This window comes from Coloeus monedula (assembly GCF_965178545.1).
Source record: "Coloeus monedula genome assembly, chromosome: 6".
In the NCBI taxonomy this organism is placed as follows: Eukaryota; Metazoa; Chordata; class Aves; order Passeriformes; family Corvidae; genus Coloeus; species Coloeus monedula.
This window is the reverse complement of record NC_138786.1, coordinates 14,438,807-14,449,280: the sequence shown is the minus strand read 5'-3', so window position 1 is coordinate 14,449,280 and position 10,474 is coordinate 14,438,807. Positions and strand designations below refer to the sequence as shown.

General features: G+C 42.4%; 1 protein-coding gene across 1 annotated transcript; it reads right to left on the bottom strand.

Moving 5' to 3' along the window:
* Positions 1–718: 718 nt before the first annotated feature.
* On the bottom strand, positions 719–6,476 carry LOC309573962 (small acidic protein). The gene is made up of 5 exons (XM_082283235.1): positions 6,345–6,476; positions 6,079–6,159; positions 4,804–4,864; positions 3,016–3,125; positions 719–2,252 (listed from the first exon to the last, which is right to left on the bottom strand). Exons 1-5 carry the CDS (start codon positions 6,402–6,404, stop codon positions 2,043–2,045), a joined length of 522 nt encoding a protein of 173 aa, XP_082139361.1. The 5' UTR covers positions 6,405–6,476; the 3' UTR covers positions 719–2,042.
* Positions 6,477–10,474: the final 3,998 nt, after the last annotated feature.

The window sequence follows — 10,474 nt, the reverse complement described above, 5'->3', positions numbered from 1 at the left end:
TATTTGGTGTCCTACTTTTGGGGAGTGGAAGTTCTGTAGATTTTTTTCTGGTCAGAGCTGTATCTAGAATAGTTTAATTTCAGGTTGGGGTTTTTGTTTTTTTCTTTTAATCTTTATGTGCTCTATTTATAACTGAAACTGATGGCCGAATCAAGGAGGCAAGAGGCTGAGTGGAAGAGCCCCTCATTGTGTCTGTCAGCAGACCCATGCTGGGCTGGCCAGCTGGATCTACTTTTCCTGGGTCTTTCCAGATCCCAGCATGAATCTCTGAGTGGCTGCACACTGGTGGGAAAGCTCAGAGGGCAGGAGTCTTGGGACAGAGAAGGCAGAGGTGAGTGGCAGCCACAGCTGAAAGATTTTAACAATGAAATGCTGGTTCCAGTGTTGCTGGAGTGTCTAACTAGGAAAACCTGGAATGGGTCTATTAGGAAAGTAATCAGTTGATCTCTTAGGGAGGCATCTCACTCTTTCCTAGGGATACAGCCTCTTTCCTAAGTTGTGGTGAGGTTTTCTCTCTTCACAATGCACAGGCAACTTACATTCTTTCTCTGAGCATTAGAAGCTTGCAATATTGGGAAAACCAAAAAATCTACACAAATCAAGTACAAATGACTGACCATTAGTGGCTGCTGTAACTTTGTTCTTAAAATTGAATGAGCGGAAAAACTTGTAGTAAATGCAGGTGTAGTAAAACAGAGTAATCAAAATCTACACTCAGTTTTTATTTACAATATTACTTTTATTTTTTCCATACTCATTCCAAGTCCTCCCCCAATAGCTAATGCTGCAATGTTTACATTCAATAAACTAGGCAATGATAGTACAAACTGCTGCTTTCCTTCAGCCGACTGGCTTGGAAATGTTGTCTGCACATCAGGAATTGTACACAGGAATGGAGTCTCCACGAGCATCCCGAGTGTTCCCTGGAACGCTGCTGTGGCGGTACTAGAGGTACAGGTCAAGGTCCTGTTTTCCCAGCCAGGAGAGGCAGGTGATCTGTCTGATGTACTAAGAGGAAACAAAGTCTAAAAAGTTCTGATATTTTATTCATTACTTGAATGCAATGAATTTGCAGAGGAATGGATGTGTTTAATTCTTGCTGGAAGGAGTTGCTGAACTCCTGGCTTTCTAAGCATATCAACTTGAGAGGTACAGCCTTGTGCTAATTGACTCAGACCTCCAAGGGATGCATGTACAGGGAGAAAAGGAAGAAGGGCTCGCATATTTAACTCTTTATTCTATATTTTAAAAAAGCTAAAATGATTTGTATATCCTTTTCATTATCAAAGTATACTTTCTCTTTCAAAGTAAACTGGTTTCTTTGGGAGGTGTTATTTTTAATAACAGCGCAGTGCTATAGCCAGGAAACAGTAATTCAAAAAATCACTCTTTTCTACTGAAAGGGAGAAACAACTACAGTTCCTCCCCCTCGTTAGAAAGCCAAAGAAGCAATTAGAGCCTTCTGTTGTATTATGCTTTTCTAAAACATCTTCTCTATGCAACTGCTGTAGGACTTCAGATGGATATGGTGATTAATGCTGCCACAAAAGTGAGCAGTTTCTCCTCTCAGCCCTGCCAACACTAGCATCTATAGACAAAATCATTGTTTAAAGCTCTAGTACATCACAGAATAATGCTGATATTGGTATTTTACAACTAATGCAACATCACGTAATTCACATGTAATCTTAATAGTTAAAAATTCAAGACTGGGGTACTAACTGAATAAACCACTAACATGGAGCTTCCTTATCTGGCATGGAATAACAGAAGGAATAGTTCAGATAACATTGTAAAGACTGGGCAGGAACAAAACAAATTTATTTCTCCATCCAGGATTTTATACACTTTACAAAAACCAGTAATATCACTGCGCCCATAAAAATGTTATCCATGGCAACAGAAAGCAAATACTACTTTTTGTCATCTAAGAGGGTCTTCTTAAAATCAAAATACAAAGATTTGTGCTGTAGCAGTCCTCCACTTTGCACTGTAACAATAAGGCTTACTGTACTTTAAATACGAAGCTGTTACATCTGCAGTTATGAACCACTGGCTTTCACAAACATCATTTTATAGTTGCTTTTTGCTTCTTTTTTGTTTTCTGGAACTTCAGCTTCATCATGTTTTTCAGCAGCTTGTAGCTCCTCTGCAGACTCCTCTTGCTCCGAATCAGAGCCACTTTCAGAATCCTCTGAACTCTCATCAGAGGAGTGTCCAGCTGCCTCGTCTTCTTGTTCATCTTCCTGAAACTGTAAGTTCAGATTATGAGAGAGATAAAGCATTATTTCCTGGCAACTTCTCTGGAGCCTTTAACATTTCCCAGTGAGAATGTTTCATGTAATGGCTCCTTTCATTTTGGTACTAAAATGGGCCACGTTGTTAAACAGAGGCCTGTAAGACATGAATTATTAGACAGAAAGCAACTGCCCTGAAGTGGTTAACCATGCCAGCTGTGACATCTATGGATTCATCAGCCCTGGTTCATTTAGTTACAGCAGAAATCCTAAAGACACTGTTCCATGAGTCCGAAGTTCCAGATCCCATCCGTTCAGTAATGCAAATACTGACACTGGAATACTTGTTGCAGAGTGTGACACAATGGAACTAAAGGCTAGACCATCAAGAATTCACATTTGTGATTGACCTTTGACAGGAAGCTTAGCAAACTGCAGCACGAGGAATACTGCTAAAAACAATGCAGATGCTTATCCTGCCTACTTATGTATTCCTCAGCAACACTCTGATTTAATATATTTGTCACTCTGTGCCCTAATCAGTCTTGACCACTCTGGAGCATTAAGTAGGTCTTATCACTTCTCAGAACAATGACAAGCATCACTCATTTATGAGCATCTAAATGGTCACCGCAGTATATACATGAAAATCAGTCAAGTGCCTGCAATCAGTTTGTCCTTTTACCCAAACCATAGAAATCTGCTTGGATTTTTAAACCCAGCACCACCTTGTCTTAGTGAAGTGAAAGCCAAGTCATTATGCAAATGAAGTCAGTACCTCACTGAACCCAAGCCCGCAGTGGCGCCGGTTCCGCCCTGACATTGTGCTGTCCATGCTCTGCTGGTACTGAGACTCCAACTCCTCGTTCATTTTCTTGTCTTCTTCCCCTGCATTGTCCAGGGTACTTTGGTTATGGTTCATTCAAATTAACAAAGACACCAAATTACAGGAAGTCACATTTTCAAAGTCAAGAAGTTTAAATGTAACCATTCTAAACTAGGATTGAGTATTACTGCATACAAACCATCAGGCTTTAAAGCAACAGTATCGAGTGTGCAAGCAGGACGGCTTTGATACAAAGAGGGCTGGGAAGTTCGTAAGACCTGCTGCATTCCAGAGTTGCACTATGCAGTGTTACGTTCTACTGAACAAGGTAAATGGAATCAGTGTGAGTTCTCTGTGCTTCCAGCCAGTACTGCAGCATGCCCCAGCAAGGAGAAACTTTGTGACCTTCACTACATAACATGGGATTACTGTGATTAAATCATCCCTCAGATATAGCATCACGCCTCGGGACAATACCACCACTCTTGTTTATGGAGCTGTATCTGAAACTGTTTCATGCAGTTACTACAGCCCTGCATTTTTCCATCCTTAGGAATTAGCAGAAAAACTAATATTCATGAGCTACTTCTACAGGCCCTTTATTTACTTGTTTGAGTAAGTGAATAAATAAACACATTCACTGGGGGAAAACGTGGTCTAAAATAGTTAAGGATCCTATGTACTTGGAAAAGGTAAGAATCTCTAATTCTCCCCAGGAGGCCTACAACACTAATTTTTAATTTGTATCTCTGTGAAGCTGAAAGGTTGTATTGCAAATCTATATTTCCTCATTTGGAAGTTAGAGCTGTATGCTACTGTAAAAGGACAGTAACTGTATGTTGGACAAAAGAAGTCTTAAAACCCCAGCATTTTAACTTTTTCCTATTAACAAACCAGTACTGATTCTTTATGACTCCAAGGAGAAGCATCACTTCCTTTCTAGGAAATTCAGGTATGAAGGAGTGACTCATACAATAACAGCAGCAGCACCTGGAACCAATCCTCAGCCTTATTTTGGTCCATAGATAGTTTTTCATCACGTGAAAAATGATTGGTGGAGCATATCAGAGAAAGCTTCCTGGAATATGAAGGGAAGTTTTCAGGAATGGTGACAGTTGCTATTCCACAAGGCTTTACCAAAGCTTTTCTCAGGCAGTGCAGTCCAACCCAGCTTAGTGCCAAGTACTTTGACTTCCTAAGCAAGCACGATAAAGAGTTACCATAGTTCTATGTGACATCCAATTATTGCTGATTGCCAAGATGACCTTGCAGATCTTTTCAGCTTTTACCTCATTGCCTTAGGGCAGAGATCTTTCTATTAAATAGGTAACCAGGTCAGGGAGAAATCAACCCCTGTTCTTTTCCATGTACAATTTAGTTTGGATATCCTGGCATATCCTGATAGGTGCCAGCAGCAATACAACTTATTTTGATAGCAAAATAAGACTGAGGACCTACAGGCCCTGATTTCCAGGGCTCTTGTACACAAGTGTACCTGACCATAAGGTACTTTGCTGAACCTGGACTTTAAAAGGCAAGTGAGAGCAGTCAGAGAAACCATTTGTCAGTAACCCAACAGAAATAAGGAACTTCTACAACTCCACAGCCTGACCCATCTTCTTCAGCTGCAGCCACGAAACCTGAAATCCCTCCCTGCCATATCTACCAAGATCAGAGTACTGGAATGTTCCTAAATAAGGGTTCGATTTCCAATTTGTATCAGCTGTTGGATAAACTGACCTGTCCTGAAGTGAGAGGTTGATCTGTGGTCTCCGATAACAAGGCGGCCAGTATGTTCTTTCTAAAAGAAAAGGCAGTTTGTTTTGGAGCTTTAGGGTGCACTGACAGCTCTGCCAACATCCTGAACATCTTGAATGTAAAAGCTCTGCTGTCAAACCCTGTCACCCAACTGCAGGACTCTTAAGTTTTACTAGCTAACAGCTGCTGCCTCTAGGTGAACTTCTTTCATCTTTCTTTTGCTGAATTTTCTGAAAAAGAAACCACAACAACTACACACTCTTTGCTCTTCCCAGACCCGAGACGGTTCTATTTCATTCTGTTTCTTGCCACTGATATGAAAATTATACTACATGATGCTGGACAGATGTGTGTTCAGGTTCTGATCATCTACCCTTTCTCTGACACTCTGCAACAGTGCATCTTATGATGATCCCACTTTCAGACTGGTCACAGTGTCAGGTAAGACCTTCACAATGCTGATTAATTTATTGGCTCAGTAGTTGCTCATTAGCAAATGTGTCCCAATAGGCAAGAACTGGCAATACACAGCAAGCAGCATTAAGTACCCAAGCAGACATTAAGATTAGTGGTAGTGAGATGCTTTAATGGGGCACTGTATCCCTATCCTCTAAGAAGTCCTAACTTTCACCTCTTTAATACAGTTAGCTATTTTAGCTTACAAAATTACTGTATTCAAGGAAAATACGTTAGTACAAGTAAAAATATTTTTGATGGTAAGTAAAACTGCAATACTAAAGCAACATTTTATACATGAAAAAAGCATTATTACATTTAACCAGTTTTGCAGCATTTTTTGCAGCAAGCGTAATAGAAATTTAGTTTTAGCGCATTTTTTCTTTAAAAATATTTCCTAGATTGATTAAATCAATCACCTAGCACTCTTTTAAAGTTTGGTTTGTTTTTTTTTTTTTTTTTCCAGTGAAAGATAAATTTACAGACCTAGTACGTAGGTTTGTTATTTTGTAACAAGGACTCTCTCGGAAGCGTCAAGTAATTTTACGAGCTGGCCTGAAAGCATTTAAGGCGTGGGGTGGGGATGAAGCTGCGGCGCAGGGACTCGACAACTTCCGAGCCACGTTTTGTGTTACACGGCTGCTGACACAACAACAACTGGAAGCAGAGCCCCAAAGCCCAGCAGCTCTAAATTGTTCTCGCTTCCCTCAGCGCGCCTTGCGGCCCACAGAACCCCGCTGAAAGCACCCCGGTCCCTGTGCCCGCCCCGGGCGGGGGCCACGGGCAGCGGAGCGGCCTCACCTTCGCGGCGCCCATCAGCCGCAGGAACTTCTGCTTCCGCTCCTCGTTGCCGAGGTCCGCCGCCTCCCAGCTGCTGGAGCCCTGCGGGAGCACACGCTCACTGCGCCCGCCCGCCCCGAGCGGCCCCTCCGCCCCGCCGCAGCCCGTCCGGGCGGCCGCGGCCTGCCCGCGTCCCGCCGGGGGCTCCGCCGCCGAGCCGCGGCCCTGCCGCCGTCCCCCGCGCCGCCAACCCCCTCCCGCCGCGCCGCCGCCCCGCGCCCGGTTACATCGGGGGAGGCCGCTCGCTTGAGGCCGTGGTGGCTCTGGGACTCCCGGGCTGAGCTCATGGCCGCGGCTGGGTGACCAGGCCGCGCTGCCGCCTTCCTGCCGGAGCCGCTCCTTCGGGGGCGGGCGCGGGGCGCGCCGGGATCAGTAGTTCTGGGCGGGCGGCGGCGGCGCGGAGCGGGCGGGCGGGCGGGGACTGCGCGCCCCAGAGGCCTCCGCGGCGCCGCGGCCGCGACGGGCGGGATGGGCCGGGCTCCGCCTCGGGGCGGGCGGCGGCGCTGCCGGGAGACGGATGCGCGGCGCTTCCCTTTTCTGCTGGTGCTCGGGAGCGGGGGTGGCGATGTGGGGACACTGGCCGCTGCTCGGCTCGCTTCAGTGCCCGCCGGTCCTGCTCCTTCGTGTGCCCCGAGTGGAGCCCTGTGTGCGGAGCTGCAGGTGTTCCCATTAATCCCGCAGTGCCTCTGGCCGTTTGCCTCTACTGTTGTTCCCGCCCGTCCCATCACCCCCGCAAGTGTGCAAAGCACAGATTCATCCACTGCTCCCAAATTTGTTAATGCGTATAAATATCTCAAAGGCGCCTGCCGAGAGGGTGGTGCCAGACTCTTCACAGTGGTGCAGGACGAGGAGCAATGGCCATAAACAAGAAGATCCCTCTCAACGTGAGCAAGAACTTCCTTACACTGAGGGTGGCAGAGCACTGGAACAGGCTGCCCAGAGTGTCTCCCTCTCTGGAGACATTTAAAACAAACGATTGCAATTTTTTTTTTTTTTTTTTTTTTTTTTTGGTGTGTGTCAAAGAGCTAAAGTTAGTGTCTTAATTAGATCCTTTATTTTTTTTTTTTGAGCAGTTTGCAGTCTGTATGTGCATGTTGTCCATGTGCATAAATGCAGTCACTTCAGCCACAGACTTTTCATCTAAGTACCCATAAATTACGTAAATTTATTCCCTCCAATCTCTCATGCTTTGTACAAGGCAGTGTAGGTGGCCAGAATATGTCCCAAATTTTCAGTTCTTCTCAATAGTATGCTCAAATCTGAAATTTTAACTTTCAGTGAGTTTTTGTACGGCAGTTAAGCTCTTGAGTCACTTTGATGCTTTTCTCTGAGCCTTCTTATTCTGCTGTGACCCATTGCTCTTTTCTAGGATTGAAATACAGCGAAAGAAGAGTTGATAAACATTCTGGAAGATGGAGCAAAAAAGCTCAGCAGATCTAATGATGTAGAGATGTCTTGGGTAGGTAGATCAGAATTAAAGATTTCCTTAGAGGTCAGTATTAGGAGCAGCACTGTTTGTCGGTGGCACGGACAGTGGGATCCAGGGCACCCTCAGTAAGTTTGCTGACAACACCGAGCTGTGTGGTGTGGTGACACCACGCTGAATGGGGCTTGGAACTACCTGGTCTACTGAAAGGTGTCTCTGCCCATGGCAGGGGGCTGGAATGAGATGGTCTTTAAGGTCCATTCCAACACAAACTGTGGTGTGATATGATAAATGGTATGGAATGATATAATGTTATATGTAGAATATAATTATTTTCAGCTGCTGTTTATACAGAATAGCACTAGGATAGCGATGTTTTCTTTCATGTTTGCATATATTGCACTGCTCAAGTGTGCAAAACCAAACAGAAAGATACAGTTGTTACATCTGCTTTCTACAGCTTCTGTGGTTCTTGTTTCTTGTTTAACAATGACAAAAGAGCAGAAATGATAATTAATCTGAGACAATCTTATATTTGCATCTTTAGTCTCATTTCAAGTATTTAGATGTACAGACTATTATATAGAGAATGTAGTAATGGATTAATTTAAATTTTAGCATTTAAAAGTATTTCTAACAAGAGGAGGGACTTGCAAAAAAACCCCTGAAATTGATGTTGCTTTATAAATTAAAACACTCGATTTTCTTAATAGTATCTATCAGCATTTTTAGTCTGTTAACTTAATAGGAATTGGGGTAATCTAATACCAGTGAAACTGTACTTTTTCAATTTTTTTTCAGTTAAGCTGTTATTAGAGTTTCTGCACTATTATTCTTAAAGACCTGTATGTCAATAAAAACAAGTGTGAAATTTTGACTTCATGGCTACATTTCCCTTATGGGACAAACAGAGAAGGTTTGTCTTTGGGAAAAAAGGTCCAAAAAATAAGTCTGTTTAAATCTGCTATTATAATTTTGTCTTAGATGTGGCTTGTTGTTAAGTTCAGGTCTTTTTCAGGACAACTGAAATTAACTAATGTTTATGTGTCTGACTAATAGTTTGTTAATTTTGTTTTTGTTTACATTTTGAATAATGATGTGGTGCTGATATTTTAGTGAGTGGCTTTGACAAATTTTTTTCCCCTTAGTTTATTGATCCCTTGTTTAAAATGCTCTGTTTTTGCAGAGAAGAGGTACTTTACTAAATAAAGACATACTAAACATTAAGTGGCAGCCATCAACCTATGGGATAACTTAAAAATGGAGTGATCTGGCTGCTAACAAAAATGTGGATTCTCTCAGTAGCAGAATGGTTATGTAAAGGTTTTGCTTATCTTTATGGAGATATTACAGATAAGTCTGAGGATGTGTGACTCATGAGCTTTATATAATTCCAGTAACAGTGATAAATGGTAAGGGAGTTCTGAAAATCCTGTCATGCTGGGATTCAATGTTATATTTGCTGTATTCTTTTGAGCAACAGAGAAATGGCATTATTCACAGGAGAATAAGAGGCACCGAGTTACTAAAAAGAAACCTGTCTTCTCCAATCTCTGAGGCTGTTTTAGAATACAAACAAAACAATAGGTATGGATTCTGGGCAATACTTGAGTGAGTTTTCCACATTTCTTTGACATGGTCTCTCTGAAGACACTGTCTTGGAGTTAACATCCAATTCACAGGAGCTGAGATTTTGTCATGAAGCACAACTGGCTACAATGCAGAAACAGAACCTCAAGTAAGTGGCTGCCAGCATAGCAAAAACACAAGAGGGAGGAAGGCTGAGCTTTCTTGTTGGACATTAACAGAGGCAATGAGGTAAGAGTGAGATGATTCTTTTAAATTTTTCAATATATTGCTGCTCCTGTAGTGAGCTGCAGTCTGTGGATGGTTCCTGTCTCTGTGGGTGCAGGGTAGGTGTACAGCAGCTCTGTTACAGGACATGTCAGAAGAACCACTTGAATGAGGATTTTCCCAGGCCAGTTCGAAGTTTTGAAGCTCGACAGTCTGCATTATAAAAACTTTCAGGCAGACAAAAGTTTGTCAAGGCAACAAAAGAAAATTCTGAAATGAAGTGAAAACAATTAAATGGAATGGCATGAGGTGAAGTGCAGTGAAATGAATGGAACCTCTCTGAAATGATACTCATTGAAATAATGAGATTTCATTTCCTTTTGTGGAAAGGAATGGGAGTGCGAAAGTTCAGACCTATCTTGTGGAAGAAGTTTCATGAGTGAAGATCTTGACATAAATCTTCACAGTTATTTTTTGCTTGATATTTTTTTTTGCTTTTTTTTGTAGAGCTAGAGTAGATTAAAGTAGAACCAGATCTGACAGCCAGTATAATTTCTCATAGTATAATTTGATAAGGATGTCTTTGCTGTGCAGTGATTGACTAAGCTGTAATAAAACTGTCACGTAGTGACCAAGATAGTGGTCAGCCCTGGCTTGGAAGCCATGGATACAGGGTTGAATCTTCCCCTGTTTAGTCCTGGCTGCACTCAAGACTAAGTGGCTTTTGGCAAATGATCTCACTTTTCTGCTTTATCTGTGAAATTAGGATAATATATCTACATGCCAGCGTTAAGAATTAATTATCAGTTGCAGAGTGTGTGTTCAAAGCAAAGTATAAGTGCTAAATATTAGCTGTAGAGTAATTGGACTACTGTAATTTATAATATGCTCACTGACATTGGCTTATAAAACAGGATCAACCTCTTCTCAAGTGCTGTAGAATGTTTAATTGTTACTAATGAACTTCTGATACTCCAAGTAGCTAACACCATGAGGCAGGGAATGCTGCCAGTACCTGTCTGTAAGATAGCTTAACAAGGAAACTAATGCCTTTTTTTTCAGCCTGAAGCAAAAAAAAAGTGTATGTACACATACACCTACTTTATGTGCACAGTTTAAATTACATCTGGTTTAGGC

Coding starts and splice junctions, on each gene's coding strand:
- LOC309573962 (XM_082283235.1), bottom strand. CDS start 6,404: ATGAGCTCAGCCCGGGAGTCCCAGAGCCACCACGGCCTCAAGCGAGCG. Junction 6,160..6,344: donor AGCGAGCGGCCTCCCCCGAT/GTAACCGGGCGC, acceptor GTGCTCCCGCAG/GGCTCCAGCAGCTGGGAGGC. Junction 2,253..3,015: donor GCGGGCTTGGGTTCAGTGAG/GTACTGACTTCA, acceptor CTGAACTTACAG/TTTCAGGAAGATGAACAAGA.